Source organism: Podarcis erhardii (genome assembly GCF_964252035.2).
Source record: "Podarcis erhardii genome assembly, chromosome: 4".
Taxonomy (NCBI): Eukaryota; Metazoa; Chordata; class Lepidosauria; order Squamata; family Lacertidae; genus Podarcis; species Podarcis erhardii.
Genome location: NC_138508.1, coordinates 18,742,542 through 18,766,610, shown reverse-complemented (window position 1 = coordinate 18,766,610; position 24,069 = coordinate 18,742,542). Strand labels below are relative to the sequence as shown.

Genomic DNA, 24,069 nt, shown 5'->3' with positions numbered 1-24,069 from the left:
CAGGTCCTGTGTAGGTTCATATGAGCAGAGGTGCTCCTTGAGGTATTGCAGTCCAGTCGAATACCAGTTGCACTGTGCCCCTGAAATTGAGGGTGGTGGTACCACACAACGCTCCTTTTTTCTACAGCAGTGCCAGGCTTGCAAGGCCAAGTACCATCTTTTAGATGCCGGCCAAGTCTGACCTTTTCGCCTGAGCCTTTAACAGCAATTCAAATCAGCTGCAATCTATCATCAATTTGTCCTGCCTGCAATTGTTTTTCCTGTTATTTTTAACACTGCTTGATTAGCTTCCAGCTTATCGTCAGTTATTTCTGGTTCTCATTTTATGTATATTTTTAAACCCTTGTTGCAAGCTGCCTTTCATTTATTTAACCGGGACTTTTTGAAACCTTGATCACATCACAAAAGCTTTTTTTAAAAAAAACAAAATCTGCCCTTTCTCCTGCTGGTTAAGCAGTGTTTTAGCTTGTTTGTCATACAGCGGTACCTCGGGTTACATACTCTTCAGGTTACAGACGCTTCAGGTTACAGACCCCGCTAACCCAGAAATAGTACCTCGGGTTAAGAACTTTGCTTCAGGATGAGAACAGAAATTGTGCGGTGGCAGCACCGGGAGGCACCATTAGCTAAAGTGGTACCTCAGGTTAAGAACGGACCTCCGGAACGAATTAAGTACTTAACCCGAGGTACCACTGTATTGTACTTTGTAGTTTGACTGATTTTGATGAAAGCTGCCTTGAGTATTTCAGTTTTTCCCTTTTCTTAAGGCAGTGTTTCTGCACTTAAACACACACATTTTTCTGGGAATAAAATCAACAATATTCACTTGAGTGCACAAACATGAGAGACTCCAAAGACATGTATTTTAGCCAAGATGGGTGAGGGCCTGGTGCAGTTGATATTTCCCCCCACCTACAAAAAAGGGTCCCCTTCTCCCCCAAGGAACGCATGAACTAAAGAAACCTTATTTTAAAAATGAATTACGCATATTAGTATATTACAACACATGGAGATGAAGGGCGGAGGCACACAAGGTGCAAAAACAGGCAATGAGGCCTCTTTGCAGGTGTCAACCCCAGGTACAATTTCTCCAATTGCACCATTATAATCCAGCCCTACTTTTAGCATCATGCATGAAGATATTCTCAGAGCATCTAATAATTTAGGGCACCAGGTTAATGAAATTAATATTTGGGAATCTGAGAAGGAAAGTCTGCACAACTGCCAGAAAACCGGAAGACTGAAAAAACCAACAGTGAACAGATTAAAAAATAAATAAAGTTGTACCAGATGCCAAAATCAAGCCATTCTGAGCTGGGGCTGGGTGCAAAACCAGGTAAGGCGGCTCTCTGTCGCCCATCAACACTGAGGACCTGGACGACAGGCTGAGAAGCCACACAGAAACCACCTGGTCAAAATCTTGTCTCCCAAGAGGTACTGGGTGTCCCATTTAACCAATTGCAGCTATTTCTAAATTTGCATCTATACATACAAATTAATTTGTGCAGATTTGTGGTGATGCGTTTTGGGGACGGTGGCGATCACACAGGGTCCCCAGACGTTTCACCGTCTATTGATCCCTGTGCCACCACTTTATTTCCCGCTGTCACCACCCAGGCTGTACCTGGTACAATACTGAGTCCAGTCAAGGTTAAATTGGAACATAAACCTTTGTTTATTTATTGCAGTTTAACAAGCGTGTGGTTTCATAAACTGTATTGGTCAATTACAATCATGGGGTGCCTATGCAGACCTATAACTTCCACTACCTGCTCTCACTCACTAAACCACCTCTCAGATATTTACTCGTCTTCCTAGCTCCTAACTCCTGACTCAGCTTATTTCACTACACTAACTCAACCTACTCACAGACTCTATCCCAATTCTCTCCCACTCCAACCAACCACCCAACTCCCAACGAACTCTCCCAGAGCTGGTTTTATAGTCCCTCTGACTCCACCCCCCTGGGTCCTGATTGGGTAACCTGTTTAACTATTTCACCTCCAGCACTCTCATATGTTAACGTCACAGGGACTAAATTAGCATAAGTGCAAACGCGCGATGCAAAAATGTGTCTCCTTTCGGGTGACCCCTGATGGGTGGCCATCCCAGAATGAGTTCAAGGTACCAATACATTTGTAGCACACAGCACCCAAACCACCTAGGAAGCCTTGTGATTTTAAGTCCTCGGGGACAAACCAGATTCTGTCTCGTTTCCCCCCCACCTCTCCTCATCCTTCAGAAATACTTTGCCAATGGGTGCCTAAGAACAAAGAGCATCTAACTCCAGCATCCTATTCTCAATCTAACTCCAGCATCCTATTCTCACAGTGGCCTCCGGGAAGCCACCTGCAAGGAGAGTCTGAATTCAACAGCTCTCTCCCTGCTTGCGGTTCCCACCCATAAACTGGTATTGAGAAGCAAACAGCGGAGGCAGAACTCCTGGCTTCCCCTTCAGTGTCTGCATCCTTTATTCACAATGCCCGGTTTCCTCCTCCTCCTTTCCACTTCTCCCTTTCGTTTCCTGACAATTCTCCATGGAAGGGAATTGTTCAAATGTTAGAACGGCAGGTCTCATCCCGCTATTCCATAGCCATCAGCATTCTGGAGAGAGCCAGCTGCGTAGCAGTGAGATTTTCCAAGCGTACACAGACTTTTGTGCATGGGGGAGGGGGCAAGCTGTGTGAACCAAAGCAGGGATCCATCAAAGCAATTGAACCATATGAAACATTTTAAAGAATCAGTTTGTACACAAGTTCCTAGTCCTTACCATTTATCCCACTTTCCCAGTGCCAGTTGGCCAGAGCACTACAGAAGGAAGCAGGGGTGTCTTACCCATAGAGGCTAGTGGCGCGGGGCGCCAGGGCGCCAAGTTCTGGAGGGCACCAGGGAAGAGGCGGAGGCTGGATGTGGCACCTCCTAGAATCAGCTCGCCGCCCTCGCCTGCCTCCGCCTCTTCCCCGCCATAGGAGCCCCCCTCCAGCCGCTGCCCGCCTCCTCCAGCCCTGCCATCCTCCCTAAAAAAAGGTGGACAACTCTGGGAAAGGGGGGGGAGCACCGGAGGGAGCTTTGCACCACGGCACCGGATATGCTAAAGACGGTCCTGGAAGGAAACTTCCTTCCTATGCCATGGCTCTCCAGAGTTTCAGACTCTTTATACCCAGTATACCTGAAGGAGCGTCTCCACCCCCATCGTTCAGCCCGGACACTGAGGTCCAGCACCGAGGGCCTTCTGGTGGTTCCCTCCCTGTGAGAAGTGAGGTTGCAGGGAACCAGGAAGAGGGACTTTTCGGTAGTGGCGCCTGTAGAACGCCCTCCCATCAGATGTCAAGGAAATAAACAACTACCTGACTTTTAGAAGACATCTGAAGGCAGCCCTGTTTAGGGACGTCTTTAATGTTTTAGCGCTTTTTATTATTAATATTCTGTTGGGAGCCGCCCAGAGTGGCTGGGGAAGCCCAGCCAGATGGGCAGGGTATAAATTATTTGTTGTTATTATTATTATTACAGTGGTACCTTGGGTTACATATGCTTCAGGTTACATATGCTTCAGGTTACAGACTCCACTAACCCAGGAATATTACCTCGGGTTAAGTACTTTGCTTCAGGATGAGAACAGAAATCATGGCAAGGCGGCAGCGGGAGGCCCCATTAGCTAAAGTGGTACTTCAGGTTAAGAACAGTTTCAGGTTAAGAACGGACCTCCAGAATGAATTAAGTTCTTAACCTGAGGTACCACTGTATATATATCTGTTACCTGACACTAAAATGCCCTAGGGACACAGGATCTCCTAGAAAACTCCCTGCCACCATGCACTGGGGCCCTGAACTGTGCGTTTAAACCTTCTTAGTCCATCAGCTTCCGTACTAAACTTCCTCCCTATATCCAAAGGCCCGTTCTAGACCAGCATCCTGTTCTCATAGCAACCAGTCAGAAACACATCATGCCTGCTTCCCCAGTTTTTTCTCAGGAGCAGCTAGCAAGATAGAGTCACAGAACTGGCCTCAGGGGCAATCAAGCCACCTGCTTGGAGGTGGCAGTGGTGGGTAGGTCTGGGCACCATGGGCACACTAGACTGGTTCCACTGGCATGCACAACCCACCCTGCCCACTAGCTAGCCAGGTAAGCTGAAGCAATCCTGCTGCCAGGAGGCCAGCTCCTCATCCTTGTGCTTCCCAACAACTTGTACTCGGAGTCTTATCACCACTGACACTGGAGCCAGGACATAGCTAGTACTGCCTTATCCTCCACAAAGCTTTCCAGGCCTCTTTAAAGCTGTTCAAATTGGTGGCCATCACCGCATCTTGTGGTGATGAGTTCCGCAGTTTAATGCTGCGCCATTTACAGTAGATCAGTGAGGATTTCAGACTCCCAGTTCTTCAAGCACCAACAGCAACCAAACGGTGCCCCTGTGGGCATGGGCGCAGCCAAGATTTATGCTGGGAGGGGGCAAGACACCCAACTAATGTCCTCATCCTCGTCTGGCTCTGTCTAACACAGGGGTCAGCAAATTTTATCAGCAGCGGGCCAGTCCACTGTCCCTCAGACCTTGTAGGGGGCTGGACTATATTTTGAAAAAGAAAAAAAAAGGACGAATTCCTATGCCCCACAAACAACCCAGAGATGCAATTTAAATAAAAGCACGCATTCTGCTCATGTAAAAACACCAGGCAGGCCCCACAAATAACCCAGAGATGCATTTTAAATAAAAAGGGCACAGTCTACTCATGTAAAAACACGCTGATTCCCGGACCGTCTGTGGGCCGGATTTAGAAGGCGATTGGGCCAGATCCGGCCCCCGGGCCTTAGTTTGCCTACCCATGATCTAACAGATTCGGAAGGAAATAGTCTCAACGACAGCTGTCTTCAATTAATTTCTTTTGATCCCGGACATAGCTCAGTTGGTTGGAGCGTGGTGCTGATAACGTCAAGGTTGCAGGTGTGGTCAGCTGAATATTCCTGCCTAACAAGGGGTTTGGATTTAGGGTGATCCTCAATATCCCTTCAAATTATTTGATTCTATGACCCCAAGTGCTCAGAAAGGTGTGTCAAAATCTTCCTACGAGTATTTTTTGATTTATTTACTTGATCTGTGGGGGGCGGGGTCAGCCCACGCCGAACAGAGCTTAATTCCTTAATTCCAAGACACACAAAAACCAGAGGCAGCCGTTTGGGACCAGAATGAAGACGCTGATGGTGACAAGCGGGTCGTGCAAGCCTCTCCGCCTCCTCCTCTTCCCGCCCTCCCGGGCGCAGGAGAGATGCAGATTCCTCCTCCTCCCTTAGGGGGTGGAGGGAGGGACGGAGCATCATCCGCCCCGGCCGTGCGCACAGCACTGTGGGCTAACATGGCAGCTTCCTTCGCCACTCTCGGCTTCCCACTCCTTTGACAATCCGCTCTGCTCTTTTGATTTCCCGGGGAGAGAATTCCTTTCCCGCCTCCCGGCAACACACACACACACACAACCTCTGCACACCCTTAAGGAGATCCAGCATGGAGAGGAGCTCCAGCTGCGAGAGCATCGCCTCCAAGGAGGCTCCGCCCGCCACCCGCCAGCCCAGCCCGGATTCCCTCTCCAGGTAAAACCGCCCTTCACCCTCCAGGGTGGGAAAGCCCTGGAGGAGAGAGTGGGGGCGGGGGGGGTGTTGTTGTTTGGCGCTTTCGTATCTCTAGGGTTTGGTTTGTTTGTTCTGCGGGGGAGGAAGCGGACCCCCATATTCCCTCCATCCCCTTTCCATAATCCGCGCTTCTAACTGGCACAGGTCAGTGCTGGAGAGAGAGGTGCGCTATTACGCACACACTGCGCCCGTTGCACCTGGGTGGCCTGTGTAGTTAAATCCAGGGGAAGGGAAGGGCTGGGTGCGATCGGGGAACTGCACATGCTCAGAGGCACTCTTCTTGGTAAGCGCACGGGGGTTCCGGGTGGTTCCAGGGCACCCGAGGCCGAGCGCGCTCCTTGCAATGGGATCTTCAGCGCGCTTTGCCCAGGAGCCCATCAACCCGCGGAGGAAGCGCCGGCTTCGGTCCCCTGCGCTCGGGAGCGCACCCTGTTTCCCCACCCCTCCCTCGGTGACGCTTACTTCTGAGTAAACACGCCGAGGATCGAGCGCTGAATAGAACAGGGCGGGGGCGGCTTCCAAACATTTTAATGCTGCAATCCCGTGAGTGTTTACCTGGGAGTAAGTGCCACTGAACACAGTGGGGCTTGTTTCCGAGTAAATGCGGAGAGGGTTGCGCGCTGTGAGGTTTTGGATACTTGGGCCATTATCCGTGCTGCGCTGTGCTTCTGGTGGGAAATAGAGGACAATGCTTGTAGGATTGTGTGTGTGTGATTTTTTTTTCTTTTATATCTCTGTGTGTCTTTGCTTTATTTTTATTTCGTCCTTAATGGAAGTGTTTGTATATCTTTATTTCTTTTAATTTATTCCATCAGAGGACATTTTCTTGTTTTGTTTTATTTATTTTATTTCTCACTTCATATTGCCTCGTTTTTCCTGACCCTACTACCTTGCGAGGTTGACCACATCCTTGATTTGGAACGCTGAATTTCACCTATCATATTTCAAGCCAGGGTCGTGGGTGAGCTGGCGATCCATCTTGATTGTGGTCCCATCTGCACCGGACATTTAAAGCAGCATCATACCACTTGAAGCAGTTGTGACTTCCCCCAAAAAATCCTGGGAACTGTAGTTTGTTAGAGGTGCAGAGTGTTGTTAGCAGACCCCTATTCCAACCCACCCCCCAGCTGCAACTTCTATAGGGGTTTACCAGTCTCTCTTCCCAGGGAATTATGGGAACTGATTTAAAAAGACACCTGGAGAAGGGCCTCAACAAAATCTCTTCTGCTCCTTCAGGTACTTAGGTAACCTGCCAGGGACTCTCCAGGCAGAGAATCTACCACCTGCTTTTTCAAAACCTGGAGATAGCAGGAATAGAAGCTTTGACCCTTTGAGTGCAAATTGGGTCGTCATGATCCTTTCCCCATAAACCTTGGTCGCAAACATACCATACATTGTAAACACAGTGTCCCCTTTCTTCCCCAAAATCTTGGGGACTCTGGTTTGTTAAGGGTGCTGGGAAGTGTAGCTCTGTCAGGGGTAAATTACAGTTTCCATGGTAAAAAAGGTAAAGGACCCCTGGATGATTCAGTCCAGTTGATTTTTTTTTTGGGGGGGGGGAACGATGCCCGTTGAAGGGGGGTCAGTGTGCTTTAAATTCATGGTTTATTTCCTTATTTCCATGCGTACATAATTTTTATTATTATTATTTTAGACTGATATGACAGTTGTTTCTTTTTTATCTTTTTGTATTTTTATTTAGATTTTCTGTCATACAATTTAATTAAAAAAGCGAAATAATACACAACAGAAAAGAAACATTGAAACATTATACAATATCAGAAAAAGAAAAAACATAAACAAAATAAAATAAACCCACCACCCTGTTTAACTTCCCTTCACTGCTACTCGTCTTCTCTAGAATCAATTTTACCCTTATCATCACATTCTGATTGTTTTTATTTTCTCAATATACATACATATGTCATTGATAGTTTATTGTTTTGATGCATTTACATTCTTAATCTAAGCATATCAGCATGTCTTTTTTAGAACAATATAATACATAATTTTATTTTTATGCCGACTCTCCATAGTTCAAGCCATGCTCAGGCAGCTTGCAACATGACAAAACTCCATAATCGTAACAAGGCAAAAGTCGCCGTCAACAATAAATAAAGCATAAAAAAATACAACCAAACTGAACAGATATAGCGATATAGAAAGGCAAATAGTTGTGCAGGGTACTCCTGCCTGAGTCTGAGGCTGTGTACACATTACGGTATACTCTGGCGCCTGTGTGCTCCCACCACGGGTGTTTGAAGCTGAGTACGCATGATGCTCACCACAATCGCTAGGTGTTCTACAGGTTCTTGAGAAATGCTGCTGTTTGATGAATTTCCCCTCAAAGCAGCTTCTAACCTGAGGTGTGTACATCTAAGACCACAGCAGTACATGCCCGGGTGGCAGTACACACAGAGTTTCACTGGCAGCAGGGCCGTATTTAGGTTTGATGAGGCCCTAAGCTACTGAAGGTAATGGGGCCCTTTATATGTCCAGCTGTCCTTTTTGTTGTTGTTGTTGTTTAGTCGTTTAGTCGTGTCCGACTCTTTGTGACCCCATGGACCAGAGCACGCCAGGCACTCCTGTCTTCCACTGCCTCCCGCAGTTTGGTCAAACTCATGCTGGCCACTTCGAGAACACTGTCCAACCATCTCGTCCTCTGCCGTCCCCTTCTCCTTGTGCCCTCCATCTTTACCAACATCAGGATCTTTTCCAGGGAGTCTTCTCTTCTCATGAGGTGGCCAAAGTATTGGAGCTTCAGCTTCACGTAATTCAAAAGCATCAATTCTTCGGAGATCAGCCTTCTTTATGGTCCAGCTGTCCTTTGTCAACAACAAATTGTCCTTCTAGCTAGCTGCTTTGCTCTCAAAAGGGGTGGAATGCTGAACCTCCAGTATCTTTTCCCCCTGTGGCTGGCAAAGCAGGTGGGGTGGGAAGCAATTCTGAGTGCACCCTGCTAGCTTGGAAAATGCTAAACTCCACCTGTTTTTCCTGACTTTTTCCCCTTTTTGAATACAAAGCAGTTGCATACGTAGTTTAGTCTTGAGGTTCTTCCCCCTTCATCGACTTTCAAACTTGCCTTCCATAGCCTTAAGGTCTAGAAACATGCTATTTTTAAAAAAGAAAAGAAAAGAAAGGGAAAACAAAAGATTCTCGGGAAGCTGGGTTCTATAGCTTTCCTAGAGGCCTTTTGGCTCATGAATGGCCTGATTCATTGGAGCCTGAGGATTGTTCCATAGGAACACTGTATTGCATTTCAATGCCTGATTGGCTTTCTGTTCTTGGAGTGGAGCAAAAAAGGACCAAACAATTCAGGCTTTGTTTACCAAGCGCCTTACACAGGCTGCAGGAATTCTGTAATTTAGCTTCCCCCACCCCACAAAATCCAGTATTTTTTTTTTTAAAAGGTCTAATAGTGTAGAACTGCTGCTTGGGATACTGTAGGCTATTGTGTGATCATCGAATGGACACAGCCAGAAAGAAGCTCACATGCGGTCAGAGTCTAGGGTACCTTTCTCAGTTTGCTTCTGGGAAAATATATCCTACAGATAAATTCCGCCGGGGTAACTGTGTTCATACGCTAGAGCATACACAAGAAAAGAGCATTGTGGTAGCTTAACAGATTTATTGTGGCACAAAGATTATGTGGACTGATCTGAACCTGGGAGTTGTTGCTGGGTTGGGACATCCGTTTTGCAGACGGCCCAATCCCCATCCTCGTCAGGTAGGGCTGGGAACGTGGAGAGCTGCTGCCAGCCAGTGTAGACAATATAGAACTAGATGGGCCAATAGTCTGACTCATAGAATCATAGAATCATAGAGTTGGAAGAGACCACAAGGGCCATCGAGTCCAACCCCCTGCCAAGCAGGAAACACCATCAGAGCACTCCTGACATATGGTTGTCAAGCCTCTGCTTAAAGACCTCCAAAGAAGGAGACTCCACCACACTCCTTGGCAGCAAATTCCACTGTCGAACAGCTCTTACTGTCAGGAAGTTCTTCCTAATGTTTAGGTGGAATCTTCTTTCTTGTAGTTTGGATCCATTGCTCCGTGTCCGCTTCTCTGGAGCAACAGAAAACAACCTTTCTCCCTCCTCTGTGTGACATCCTTTTATATATTTGAACATGGCTATCATATCACCCCTTAACCTCCTCTTCTCCAGGCTAAACATGCCCAGCTCCCTTAGCCGTTCCTCATAAGGCATCGTTTCCAGGCCTTTGGTAAAGGGAAGATTCCTATACTGTTATACCTCAGCCAGTTACAGCATGATGCTCATAGTGACAAGGCTACAGTTTCTATCCCTGCAAAGGACAACTGCATATTGCTGCATTGCAGGGGGTTGGTCTAGATGACCGTCAGGGTCCCCTCCAACTCTATGATTCTATTATTGTTATAGTTTTTTGGAGGGGTCCCCCTAAACCAGGGGTCAGCAAACTTTCAGCGGGGAGCCGGTCCACTGTCCCTCAGACCTTGTGGGGGGCTGGACTATATTTTTTTGGCGGGGGGGGGATGAACAAATTCCTATGCCCCACAAATAACCCAGAGATGCTTTTTAAATAAAAGGACACATTCTACTCATGTAAAAACACGCTTATTTGTGGGCCGGATTTAGAAGGAGATTGGACCGGATCCGGCCGCCAGGCCTCAGTTTGTCTAAGGTAAAGGTAAAGGGACCCCTGAGCATTAGGTTCAGTCGTGGCTGACTCTGGGGTTGCGGCGCTCATCTCGTTTTATTGGCCGAGGGAGCCCATGTACAGCTTCCAGGTCATGTGGTCAGCATGACTAAGCCACTTCTGGCGAACCAGAGCAGCGCACAGAAACGCCGTTTACCTCCCCGCTGGAGCGGTACCTATTTATCTACTTGCACTTTGACATGCTTTCGAACTGCTAGGTTGGCAGGAGCAGGGACCAAACAACGGGAGCTCACCCCATCGCGGGGATTCGAACCGCGACCTTCTGATCGGCAAATCCTAGGCTCTGTGGTTTAGACCCCAGCGTCACCCGCATCCCGCCTACCCATGCCCTAAACCCTAGAAATTAATAATACGATAGGATTTTGATTATTTGTGAAGAGAATATTGCAGGCCAGTGGGAAAATACTGGTTTAAGCTTCCTTTCCAAGGCAGGGCCACACCTGAGATAGAGGCATGCTGTAAGATCTGGACTCCCTCCATGCAGATTGAAGGTGTCAGTAGGTGAATAAATAATATTTCTTAAGGCTACCACAGTCTCTGCCACATGTTCAGTTCTCCAAAGACCGCAGGGCGGTTCACAATATAAAAATACCTTCCATCGGCAGGTATCCGTGCTAAGATGTAGCTGTAAACAGTGGATTCATATTAATCCATAGCCCCTCTGCTGTCCCCTACATATATAGGCTAAATGTGGGCAGGGGCTCTGCAAATATTGGCCTTCTCCTACCTCCCTGGTGTCGTCATGCCCCTCTGGCCCTCCCTCTAATTTCGACATTCAACAGCATGTTTGAAAAGCAGCCGTTTGAAATAGGCTTCCTGTGTAGGCATTCCCCACACGGTCAGGAATCGCAGTTGTGTGAGATGATGATTTCGGATGTAACATATAACCATCATCGTGGGTAAGAAAGAAGTGCTTTCTTTTGTCTGTTGTTCTCATTCGCCACCAGTCCAGCTTCATCCGGTGACCTTCGGTTCTAATATTATGAGAGAGGGAGAAAAATGCCTCCCTATCCATGTTCTCTGCAGCGTATATAATTTTGTACACCCCCCACAATCTGCTGTTACTCACCTTTATTCTAAACTAAGTAACCCCAAACAGGAGGGGCTGGTGTGGAAGACTGGCTGGCACAGAGGGGAGGCGCTCCTCTGCCCCCCCGACCCCAGCAGTGGCATTGCTGATTCTGAACAGAAGGATTGAATTCTATCTCTACAGCAGCCTTTCTCAAGTTGTTGGACTACAACTCCCATCATCCATAGCTAGCAGGTCATGGACAATGGGAGTTGTAGTCCAGTGACATTGTTGTTGTTGTCGTTTAGTCGTGTCCGACTCTTCGTGACCCCATGGACCAGAGCACGCCAGGCACTCCTGTCTTCCACTGCCTCCTGCAGTTTGGTCAAGCTCATGCTCCAGCTCTTACTTCCATACATCACTACAGGGGAAACCATAGCTTTAACTATACAGAGTTTTGTCAGCAAGGTGATGTCTCTGCTTTTTAAGATGCTGTCTAGGTTTGTCATTGCTTTTCTCCCAAGAAGCAGGTGTCTTTGAATTTCGTGACTGCTGTCACCATCTGCAGTGATCATGGAGCCCAATAAAGTAAAATCTCTCACTGCCTCCATTTCTTCCCCTTCTATTTGCCAGGAGGTGATGGGCCCAGTGGTGATGATCTTAGATTTTTTGATGTTGGGCTTCAGAGACATATGGGGACCCAAAGTTGAGAACAGCTGCTCTAGAGTTCCATTACCCTGCCTGCATTCAGATGTCATTATAACAAACCATGGCTTATCCTGACAGGCTCCTCCTACCCACTCACCTCCTTTGGCGTGGCTTAGAAACTTTTGTTTCAAACAAACCACAGTTAAGAGATTAATCGGTTTGTTGCGGTCATACAACACAACAAGCTGCGGCTAATAGAAAACGGAGGCAAACCAACTCCAAACTTTGGCTTGCGAAGCTGGCTTATTTCATAGTTTACATCGCTTGGATGTAATACTAAAATGTGATTAATTTCCTCTAGACTGCACCAGAGGAGATATTCACAAGCCTGGTTGGAGGGTAGGCTCATTCCAGTTCTGATAGGCTATGGTTTATTGTGACGTCCAAATAAATCGTAATGTTTGCTCCTTAACCATACCCTCATGTTACGGCCTGATGAACTTTTTTACTTTCTCCACCTCATAATAGTTAAAAGACTAAGCACCAATTGTCCTTGGACCTCTTGATCACAGCAGACCTGTGAAGAAATTTCTCCAGAATATACAATACTGCAACACCAAACAACTGTTTTTCCCCCCCATCCTTCTCCCCCTCATTCCTCCTCCTTTAGCGCTTCCACCTCTCATTCAGATCATTCGGCGCGTACAAAATCTGCTTCTGTCGTCTCATCGGATTCCGTCTCCACTTCTACAGAAAATTTTTCTCCGGATCTAAGGGTAAGCCAATCTGCATGTGCAGCAACAGAGCCATGTGATCATTCATTTTTCTTTTTATTGAATTTGTAGTACGGTAATGTTTTGTCAAACTTTAGACAAGAGTGCCGTGAGTTTCGGGGCTCCTCCTTGAAGAAAAACTTTCTATATGTAGAAAACTAGTAGTACAAAGAGGAGGCTACAGTTAGATTAATTACCGGATTTTTCGCCCTATAGGACGCACTTTTCCCCCTCCAAAAATGAAGGGGAAATGTGTGTGCGTCTATGGGGCGAATGCAGGCTTTCGCTGAAGCCTGGAGAGCGAGAGGCGTCGGTGTGCACCGACCCCTCTCGCTCTCCAGGCTTCAGGAAGCTATCCGCAAGCCTTGGGAGCCCAGCGGGAGTGCCCACCGGGCTCCCAAGGCTTGCGGGCAGCAGCCTGCAGCCCGAAGCACAGGGTGTGCTGCGGAGCACGCCTCGTGCTTCGGGCAGATGTCCTCAAGCCTTGCGCGCCCGGCAGGAGGCCCTGCCGGGCCCGCAAGGTTTGCGGGCGGCAACCTGTTCTGGGGGCTGGGGTCGGGGGAAGCTCGGGCTGGGGGGGAAATAAAAATGTTTTCCTTTATCCCCCCCCCCCAAATCTAGGTGCGTCCTATGGGCTGGTGCGTCCTATAGGGTGAAAAATACGGTATCTCCTGATGTATGTTGATTAATACATGAGACGGCATGTTGCCATATTCCCAAAAGTGAAAATTCAGAGTAAAGTTGTTGAGGAGTTTTTTGAGTTTTTTGTCTCACTTGTTGAGAACATCTCTCCCCCCCCCCCCAAAAAAAAAATATTTGGGGGCTTTTCTGGGATTCTAAAACAATGTTTTTTAAAAAAAACACCCTACTTGCCATACGTCTAGGTTTTCCCGGACAATTTGGCGATTCAGCAAAAATCCGCCCAGACGCCATTTTCAAGCTTGTTTCCTGGCTGTGTCTGGGAAAATCCAGACGTATGACAGCCCTATATATTTCCCCACAGAAATTCTGAATGCCATAGTCTGGAAGTGGGAGAGGAGAAGCAACTGGATTTGCTGCATATATAGAATGGCTATTCATCTAGTATTGCCATCTCAAGATATATCTGAGAGAGACGCCTGCTTAAAACCTTGGAGGGCTGCTGCCAGTCAGTGTAGACAGTATTGAGCTAGGCAGATCGATGATCTGACTCCGCATAATGCAGATTCCTATGTTCCTGTGTGCTTCCGCAAAATGCGCTCAGGAGATTGATCTGCATTCTAGAGTAGGGGCTGGCAGGCTTCAATCCTCTTTGAAAGGCCATTCAGGTTCATAGCTGTCAACTTACAGATTTAAAAATAAGGGACCAGCAGCCTCAAAAATAAGGGATCAGCAGCCAAAATAAGGGATTTTCCGGGCACAGGTATGTTCAACTTCTGAGCCCCTCCGAGCCAAAGGCAGAAAGCCCAGCCAGCAGCCAAACGAAGCCTCAAGGAAAACCACCGTCACCTCTCTGCTGGGAAGCGCTGAGCAAAGGCGAGTCCCCAGGCAACGCAGCTGATTTGATCAGTACAAGGCATGCAAGCTCCACCCCCCAGTCATTCTTAGACTTCTTATTGGGTGAGCAACACAGCCAAGCAACACAGTTGGAGCCTCCCTCCTCCCTGGCCAGCAGGGAGGGAGGGAGAGGAGCTGCTTCCTTTGAAACCTGGGAAATTTAAGGGACATCATCAATAAGGGACAGCAGCGGGACATGGCGCTGGAATAAGGGACTGTCCCGCCAAATAAGGGACGCTTGACAGCTATGCCCAGGTTGGTGGCCATTACTTGGTCCTGTGGGAAGGAGTTCCTCAGTTTAACCTGGCGCTTTGCAAGAAGTGCTTTCTTGGATCTGTCCTGATAACGTCACAGGAGCGGCAGGTGTAGAGGAATGAGGTCACTGTCACTTACTGGGGCAGGGCAGCGGCAAGATCACAGCTGCACACATGGGTGCTCCCACGCACCTCTGGCCTCACTGACACCCTTCCCAGCCCTACACAATCCAACGATGGTGCTGTCGTGAGTGCAGCAGATTAGTAGTGCCCCTCTGCACCAGACACTCCTGCAACCCAGGCAAGGAGGAAGTTACCTGTATGAACTACATCAACCACATTGGTACCATCTGGGAGAGGGTCAGCACAGGCCGCTGTTAGAATTCCTGCTCTATGATTGCAGTCATGGGATTGTTGTCTATCAGGATGTTTGTGTTACTGTGTTTCCTGAAGTGGGACTATTGTCCTTTGTTCTTTTTCTCTTTGCTGTCTGATGCTAGAGAGAGAGGGAGCCATGCTGCAGTGCTCCGTGTGTGTTTATATGTAAATAAAGTAGATTAGCCAAAATGCTGAGTTGCTGAGGTCTGTTACGCAACTGCACAAACTCTGCGGATCCCTAAGTGTGCCGGTGTTAGTTGGCATTAATAGCTGTGATGTTCGGGCTGAAGAAAGCTTATGAAGCTCCCGAACGATCGACCAGGAGGGAGAGAACATGCCAGTCGGGCATGTGTCTCTGCCAGGGTGCTACTCGAGTGTAGGCCGAGCTCCTGACCCTGTAGTGCAGAGGTGGGCAGAAGGGAGATCCGGATCTGCTTATGGTGACTTGCAGTGAGATCTGCAAAGGTTTCTGACTTCCAACGTTCATAGAATCATAGGGTTGGTTGCCATTGGGGTGGTTGACATAACACAAAATGGCTGCCATTGACCGGGTGGACACAAAAAGTGACCGGGTGGACACAAAAAGTGGCAGGAGCACAACGGTTAATTGGTGCCAGCAGTGGAGGAAGCCTCTCGGGCACCTGGGTTCGCATGCCCAGGGATGGGGCGAACCGCCCATAGGGGCAGGGCATGGTGCCCATAGGGATGGGGCATGCTGCGGGGCCTCAGCCGCCCTACAGCTGGGGGGGGAGTTAGCGGGCGGACAGCGCCGATCCTGTGGGCGCCGAGACACGTGGCTTGTGTGTGCTACAGGCCCTGTGGTGAGGGCCGCCCGCTATTTTGTCAACTCCCCCGTCAGGATGGCACCTGGGCTAGGCCGCACCCCCCCACACACACTTTTCCTACGCCCCTGATTGGTGCCCGTTGTTAACTTTTTAATACGTTTATGTGTTTTTGTTAAAAACCACTTTGATCGTCTCTTTTTTATGAAACAGCGGTCTATTTTACACACACACACACACACACACACACACACACATATATATATATATATATATATATGCAGGTTTTGGTGTCCTCGGGTGTCTTCCCGTGTAAAAGTTGGGGTGTCTAGACACGGGAAGACACCCGAGGACACCAAAACCTGCATTCCTGTACCCGTGAAAATCTACGAAAGCAAATATATATATATATATATATATATTGCACAGCTTATAAATCAGTGGAGCAGGCATGCCGTACCCCACATCAAGTACCCCCTGCAGTAGGGGATGGTGGAAAATAGGTGTATTTCAGCCATTAATGTGTTCCCTCACAGAGGGGTGGCTCTTTGTCTCTCTGCTCTGTTCAGAATGGAAGGGGAGAGGTATATCAAGTCCTGGCATCCATTGAAATGTGGGCAAGTTTAAGGGTGTATGTTCAATGTAGGAGACTCTGAGGCAGCGCAAACAGGAATCGAGCAGCAAAGACAGGTCTCTCGTGCACTGCGGATTTTTGATGGGATATTTACTGCGACCTTTCTCCTGCATTGTGGCTTAGGTGTATTTCAGTATTCGGCTTCATTTCTAACTGCATCGTGACAGCATTTCGGTTTTCCCCCCTCACGTGGAATTGTGCCCCAAAATGTGGGCTTCACTTCAGACCAGCTGTGCTTCAGCTTTCTGGTGGCAGCGATGTCCCCCCCGATGTCACCTGAAATGGGCTGAGACTGGCCACACTCACACTGAAAGCGCTTTAAACAGTCATGGCTTCCCCCAAAGAATTCTGGGAGCTGTAGTTTGTTAAGTGTGCTGGCAGCTGTTGGGGGACTCCCTATTCTGCTCACATATACCAGAGCTCCCTGTAAAGAGGGGTTGATGGTTAAATTACTTTGGAAACTGTAGTTCTGGGAGGGGAGCAGGGGGTCTCCTAGCAATTCTCGGCTTCCTTGGCGAACTATAGTTCCCACAACTCTTAGGGTGAGATTATACTGCTCATTTCCAATCGGTTATGTCCTTTATTTTCCCCACTGAAATTCAGTAACTTTTCATGCTGCAAGTGGTCTTTTTTTGTCTTGCTTTTGTTGCGCTATAGCCCCCTCCAGATAGTAATAATGTCATTGCGGAACATCTAGTAAAGCAGAACAAATCCATCACTAACACACTATTATTGTGCCAAAGGCATGTTGCGGAATACACCTGCAAAAACCTAGAAAACAAACAAAAAACTCACCTAGAGGGGCTCATTATTTTCACTGCATGCCTCCCTTCTTGAAAGGGCATTCCATGGTTGTGGTGCCACAGCTAACAATGCCCTGTCGTTCATGGTTTTGTCTGCCCTTAGTTTCTGAAGGCCGAGGAACGGGTGGGTTGCAGAGTTTTACGATACTGTCTTTGGTGCATGAGGACACACATGTGTGTTGCGTCATATTTCCAAACATGGAAATACCATTCAGGAACCGCAGGAACCTGTGTTGGCAATGCAGGAGCTTCCCTTTTCTGCATTGTCTGAAATGACCCTGACAGGAAGGAAGGCCGTGCAGCAATTTCTTTTTAACTCATCTTTTTTTTTCCTTGGACCTTGGCGAGCCTAGCTCATCCACTGACTCTGCCTTCTTTCTGTGTACTTTCTTTTCCAAAGAAAGCTCAGCATTGCCGTTTCTCCACCCGTCTGTGTGTCCCCCACCCCAATTGTCTCCTGACAGGCAGGAATTCTGCTTATTTGAGCAGGATTTGCTTTTAATACCAAGTGTCCTTTCCCCCTGCCCTCTATTTATAGCTCTCTCGTCATAGACCTGTCAAGGCCCAGGTTACAATATATTGATTTAGTGCAAATGAGATCAGGGAGAGCCAGACTCGGTCAATCTTCTGTCTCTGAGGCAAGGGGGAAAGGAAGTGCCTCCAGAGCATGTTCATGTTTCAAGAGACAGCCAAAGGAGAAGGTGATCTTAATAATGTTCAAGGTCCCCTAGATGTTTGCATAGGCACTAAACGTGCCGTGCGGAAGCCGCCCTGAAACTATTTATGATTGTCATTCGCGAGGAGCTGAGCGCCTAAGGGAGTTCGCCCATGGCCTTGGGATGCCCTCTTGGGACGTGATCCATTATTTCCTCTGAGGCGTCCGCCTGTCTTCCTACCACGAACCCTTCTGCAGACTTCTTCCCTTTCCTTTTTTTGCAATGTACAACGGGGTAAGGGATTTTCTTCATCTCTCTTATGAGTCTGAAAGGGAAGCAGTCCGAGTTGTGCTTTAGCTTAGGTAGCTCTGCCGAGCATCTGAACAAAAGTAGATGGTTTATTATTACTATTATTATTGCCAAATATGTGTGGGTTTTGTGTGCCTTCTTGATCAAGAAAGGTTCTCGTTCTTTTTGTCAAGGAGGTTTGTGGCTGTGACGTTAACATATATGAGAGAGTGCTGGAGGGGAAATAGTTAAACAGGTTGCCCAGTCAGGAGGGGGCGGGTGGAGTCAGTGGGACTATAAAATCAGTTCGGGGAGGAGTTGTTGGTGGGTAGTTGGTTGGTTTTAGTGGGTTGGCTGGTTGGGAAAGGCAGTTGGTAATAGAGAGACAGTTAGGGTCGTGGGTTCCTGAGTGTGGGGAGGTAGAAGAGATAGAGAAAGGAAAATAAGACTAAGAAAGTAAAGAGCAACCACGTTTGGAATGCCGTAAAAGTTTGTTTGTGTCTGAAATAAAATACACTCTTCTTTATTAATTGAGCAGCTGACTGAGACTGAAGTGATTTTACCAGGAAGGACCTGGTTGGTGGCAGCGGATTAGTGGTGTACGGGTCAATAGTCCATGAGACGACCGGGGGCTCCGTACGAACGCCACAGTGGCTCGCTGTTGGAGTGCCCATTTTGCATGCAAAGATTGGATCCCTGGCATCTCCAAACAGGTTGGGGTTGTTAGACTCCGCTTCTGAAACCCCGGGGAGCTACTGCTAGCTAGTTCTGAGAATTCTGGGACCAGTGACTAGGTGCAAGGCAGCCTCTGATGGAAGCCCGGTTTTCAACTTTGAATTTTTAAAAGAGATGCTACCGCTGCCTCATATTTGCGGCTCCAGGTTTGAGTCAGCGATCAAAATTCCTGCGTGAAATTCATCCCTGTGTGATGAAGCCAATGCTCCCATCATTTGACACAATGGCAAAGACACTTTACTTTCCTCCCACTCCCTTTTTTGTGGTTGGGGGGCAGTTCTGATGAATTGATGCTATTGCACCAGTTTTCCCTTGGCGCTTCCCTTCTGCTTTGTTTAACTAACAGCTAAAAACAGGGATTTTCGGTACCACTTAGTGGCATGATGTAGTTAATTTAACAGTGGCATGAGAGGTGGGTGCAGTCTGAACAATTTTGGGGATGTTTTCGGAGGAAGAAAATGTATGCCATTCTATGAGGATAATGTTAGAATGAATGGGAAATGGGCGAAAATCTGTACCGGGGGAGGGGGGGGAGTCAGCTGTCTGAGGGAAGAACTAGATAGCGTGAGCTTTTCTGTCCTCCTGGGTTAGACGTTGCCACTATGTTCCTGGATCTGATTTAGGAGGAAATGCTTCAGGGGAGAGGCTGCTCAAAGGCAGCCAGAATTGCCATTGACATCAGCTGTAACGTGAAGAAGTGTAACTTTTAAGTCACCTCTCTTCCCACCTTCAAAGAAAGGTCTAGGTGTGGCCCAGGGGAAGGTGGAGTCTGAGAAAATATGGCGGAGGTAGCTTTGGCAAATCAACCAAAACAGATAAAACTAGGCAACCTGCTTGTTGAGCATTCAGCCTGATTTGGTTGCATAAAATTTATGGGAAAAGTTATTTGAGCCTGCTATTCGCTGAGCATTAATGCTGATTTGTTTGTGCGATGTTGTGTAGACCAACTGTTATCCCACACTTTCGCCCGCAATTCCCCTCCACTTTCCTTGGTGCAGAAAGTCAGTCGTTGTTGTTTTTATAAGTGGGCTCGTTGTGCCAAGAGCGCTGCATCAGTTTTAATGATGCCACACAAATTTGCTGGTATGCTACTAAACCCAGCGGTAGTCTGTAAGCACCCTAAGTCACTGCAGGAATGTTGGGGTTCCTGTACCCATGAAATGTGGTGGACCGAGGTGTGTATTTTTTATTTTTATTTTTTCCTTTACTCTTGTGTTTACGCCAAACTGGAGTTTGGGGTTTTAGTAAACTGAATGGGGCAATTGCAGGAAGGCGCTGGTCAGTTGTGCGCTGGGTAATGCTAGCTGTATACACACACACACACACACACACACACACACACTCACACTCCCCCCTACCTGCTTGTAGATGATCTTAGCAAACTTTGCAAACATTCAAGTAAGAAATGCTGTGTCTGCCCAATTAGGCGCTTGCACTATTTATTTATTTTTCAGTCCACGTTGCAGCACTTTGCAGAAAAAAGCAGCAACAATGTAAGATTCTATGAGTGACGACTTTCTGTATTTCTGCTACTTCAAAGCAGGGTGCTAACTTAATTCTTTGTGTCCAGTTTGTAAGCAAAATGGGGTGCTGCGAGATTATCTGCAGAATCTGATTGGCTGGCAAGCCTACGGCCTGCTGCTTGATTGGCTGCCTAGTCTACGGCATGCCTCCAGATTTCTTCCATGTGCATCATCATAAAACGACCCATCTGCATATGGTGTTTCTGCATGATTTTATTTCCCTCCTTCTCCCCCCCCCCCCCCCCCGCTCTTCTAAAAAGCCAAACGATTAAGACACAAGGCTTTTCCATGGGATTAGTGATTTTGCTGGCTGCTTCAATCGTTCTGACTTGAGTTATTCTCCCCCCCCCCACACCCCACATCTGTTTATTTAATCCCCAGAAAAAGCCCCTTGGCCACCATAATAAAGCAAGGCGGTTGGCTTTTTGTTCTGTTGTTGTTGGGGGGGGCGGGTTTGCAGCAGATCTATTGTGTAGAAAGTTGTGAGAATCCTGTGGTGGTGCAGTGTGATAATTTTGTGCAGGTCCAAATATGCAGCAGTTTACACGTAAGTAAATGAAAAGTGCAAAAGGAGTAACTCCAGCAATTGGTGCAAGTATCTTGTTTCTTTCTCTCTCTCTCTCTCTCTCTCTCTCTCTCTCCCCCCCCCCCCCCCCCACACACACACACTTACACTTACTTTAACCCAGGGCATTGTCAAAGCTGGCTGGGCAATCTGGAACAACATTTGGAGGGTAATAGGCTCCCCACCTTTGCCCTTATGGAGACAGGTTTCTCACAAATTGCAATCTACATGTACAATTTGCTGCGCAGGTCCTACAGAGAATCAACTTTCAGGCAGGAATTGTGTGACAACTTGAGCGAAGCAGCTGCCTCGTGTGACTGATTTTGGGCACGTTGAAAGAATGGCGGCAGACTGTCCATTATTTCATTTATTGTGCATCCAATTGTCAGCGGATAATTATAATTTTTTTCACGAATGGAAAGAGTAAAACTTCAGATGGGTTGGTTTATGAACAAGCCTGGTCTTTGCAACTGTGGGATTTAGTCATTCCTACCCCCACTAAGAACTAATGAACTGCACAAAGGAACACCCAGAAGTCCGATAACTTATATGATTCAGCTTGGCTTAGTTTTATTTCATTTACTGTTCAAAAAAAGAGCATTAATGTGGAGCTCCCGATTCACGTGGAGACTCTTACAGGGTGAGTCCTTTAAAAGAGGCCCCGTGGATACAGAGTATACATGTTCCACGGGGCCTCTTTTAAAAGACTCACCCTGTAGAAATATACTTTTGTTTGATGGGCAATATCATTTGTATTGTTTTATTATGAAAATCAGTGCTGTACTTCTTTGAGAAGGGGCTTGTTCATCTTGCCATTTCCTGGAAAACAATAAAATAATCTTATTTTTTTTAAGTATTTAACATTGATGTAGCTGATTTTCATCTTAGGTTCTCAGGGAATCTAATAAATTGGCTGAAATGGAGGAGCCCCCGTTGCTACCAGGAGAAACCATTAAAGACATGGGTATGTGCAGATATTTCTCTTTGACGTTTTCTCCCAGGGTAGATAGCACTGGGTTACACATACATAGGTATGAAAAGCAGACACAGTGGTTTAATATCAGATATTTATTTTTCAGCATACTGTATGTTAAATCAAGACTGAGCTCCTATCATTTGTACTTCAACTGACCTCCGTCCCCCAACCTTAATTGTACTCCATTTATTTGTTGCTTTTGTTGAAAAATCAATTTTAAAAACCCATTTATTTATTCAAAAGGAATAGAAGAAATGGGATGATACCACTTTTTCCCTTTTAAAAGAGAGAGAAAGGAAAACATGAAGTCATTTCTCGGAACAAAACACACTGTTTCTTTTATTAGGATTGAACAGAAAGCTCTTCCCCTTTGTTGAAATTCCTTCTGTGTCCAGGAACAATAACCAGCTAGTAAATAGTTATGTAAAACCCTCGTGTATCTGTGACTAGGGATGGGTTAGTTAGTAGTTAAAGAACTTCAGAGGGTTTTTTTGGTTTTTTGCTGGGGGGAAGGGACAAGCGCAAAGCATGTTTGGCCAAGATGTTTAAGGAAAGCCAGAAAGGGCCAACATCTTCATTATCTATCCATAAAACAGTACTCTTAGACTGGATAGATATGAACAGTGTTATATGATGCTACTCCCATATGCCTGAGTGTGGGTATGAAGTGTGAAATTCCCTTTTTTAGTCATTGTTTACATTACCGCAACCACTTCTCTTGGTGAAACTGAAGGAGAGCCACTGAGAAGAAGCTTTTAAAGTTTTTTTCAGTGGCAAGGAAAAGCACAAGTTGAGCTGATTTCACCTTAGAGCAGGAAACCCTTTGGCCCGCCAGGGGTTGCTGGACTACAAATTCCATCAGGCCCAGCAAACAAGACCAATGGCCAGGAATTGTGGGACTTGCAGTTACTATTCTTATTATTGTTCCATTTATTAAATTTGTATACCACCTTTCATCCGAAGATCTCAAGGCGGTTCATGGCATTAAACTACAAGATAAAAATACAAAATACATAATGAAAACAAGAGCAAAACAATAACCTTCCCCCCTGCACCCACAACATATTTAAAAGGATAGCAGTGGTTCTCAAACTTTATTCCCTGGGCCACATTTTCGGAATAAAAATTTGCTTGCGCCACACTGAATTATTTTTATATATAAGAAATAACTCTGGAAAGCAAAAAGAAGCAACTGCTAGCTGTGTTTGATTTTGAAAATCATATTCTGCAAATTTTAAAAAAGTAAATGATACTATACTTCACTGAAATGTTTAAATGCTTATTTGATTGCCCTTGAATCGTCCCACAGCACTTAACCACCGTCTCCTGCCTTTGAGAACTACTGGGACAGAGGCTGTTCGTTCAGCTCCATCTCTTGAAAGCTTCCTCCTCACCTGCTTTGAGAGACATTGAAAGGTGTTCCAAGCCTCGTTGCAGCACCTCCATGTGGAAATACATATAATATGTATATATAACATCTTTCTTTCTTTCTCCTAGCAAAAGATGTTACTCACATCTGCCCATTCACTGGCGCCATTAGAGGAACTCTGACAGTTACAAATTACAGGCTATATTTTAAAAGCATGGAAAGGGTAAGGCTCAAATTGAGCAACTTTTCACTGGTTTTTTTGGGGGGGGTACTTTATTTATTTCAAGTGCAAGCTGGGAAGGGCCAGAGCTTGGTGGTAGAGAGTGCATGCTTTGAAAGAATTGGTTACGGTGCTGGGAAACGACCTCTGCCTCCCACTTTACAGAGGATGGTCCTTTTTTTGGAAGTATCCTGTTCTTTGGGCTGCTGTCTCATCCAAGTCTGGTTTGAAGAGAAAGAACCCTAAGAAGGGAGAAGGGGAGAGGCTCATCAGCACTTAGCCACCTAGACAGGACACTAAGCAAGCACCCTGGCCATAGTCTCCCCCAAGGAGTCTTGTTGGTTGGTTGGTTGGTTGGTTGGTTGGTGTCCATTTGTCTTGGGAGAAAATTGAGGAGTGTGCCTTTGGGGTGGTGTGGTACCTTTGGTTGCGAACAGGATCCGTTCCGGAGCCCCGTTCGCAACCTGAAAGGAACGCAACCCGCGTCTGCACACGCGCGGGTCGTGATTCTCCGTTTCTGCGCATGCGCATGACGTCATTTTGCGCGCATGTGCGAGTGGCGAAACCTGGAAGTAACCCTTTCCAGTCGCCGTGGGACGCAA

General features: G+C 46.9%; 1 protein-coding gene across 4 annotated transcripts in view; it reads left to right on the top strand.

Annotated features, from left to right (window-relative positions):
- Window positions 1-5,160: 5,160 nt before the first annotated feature.
- The window catches only part of MTMR2 (myotubularin related protein 2), a 48,674-nt gene continuing 29,765 nt past the window's right edge, over window positions 5,161-24,069 (top strand). For 2 of the 4 annotated variants that reach the window (XR_014156151.1, XR_014156152.1), the window contains exons 1-4: window positions 5,164-5,581; window positions 12,646-12,751; window positions 21,791-21,866; window positions 23,376-23,470. Coding sequence is in view for 2 of the 4 variants with exons in the window: in XM_081860401.1 (XP_081716527.1) it covers window positions 5,496-5,581; window positions 12,646-12,751; window positions 21,791-21,866; window positions 23,376-23,470 (363 nt within the window). In the remaining 2 variants the exon portion in view is untranslated. Of the gene's footprint in view, window positions 5,582-12,645; window positions 12,752-21,790; window positions 21,867-23,375; window positions 23,471-24,069 lie in introns of all 4 variants that reach the window. The other 2 variants (XM_081860401.1, XM_081860400.1) reach the window with 2 other exon arrangements.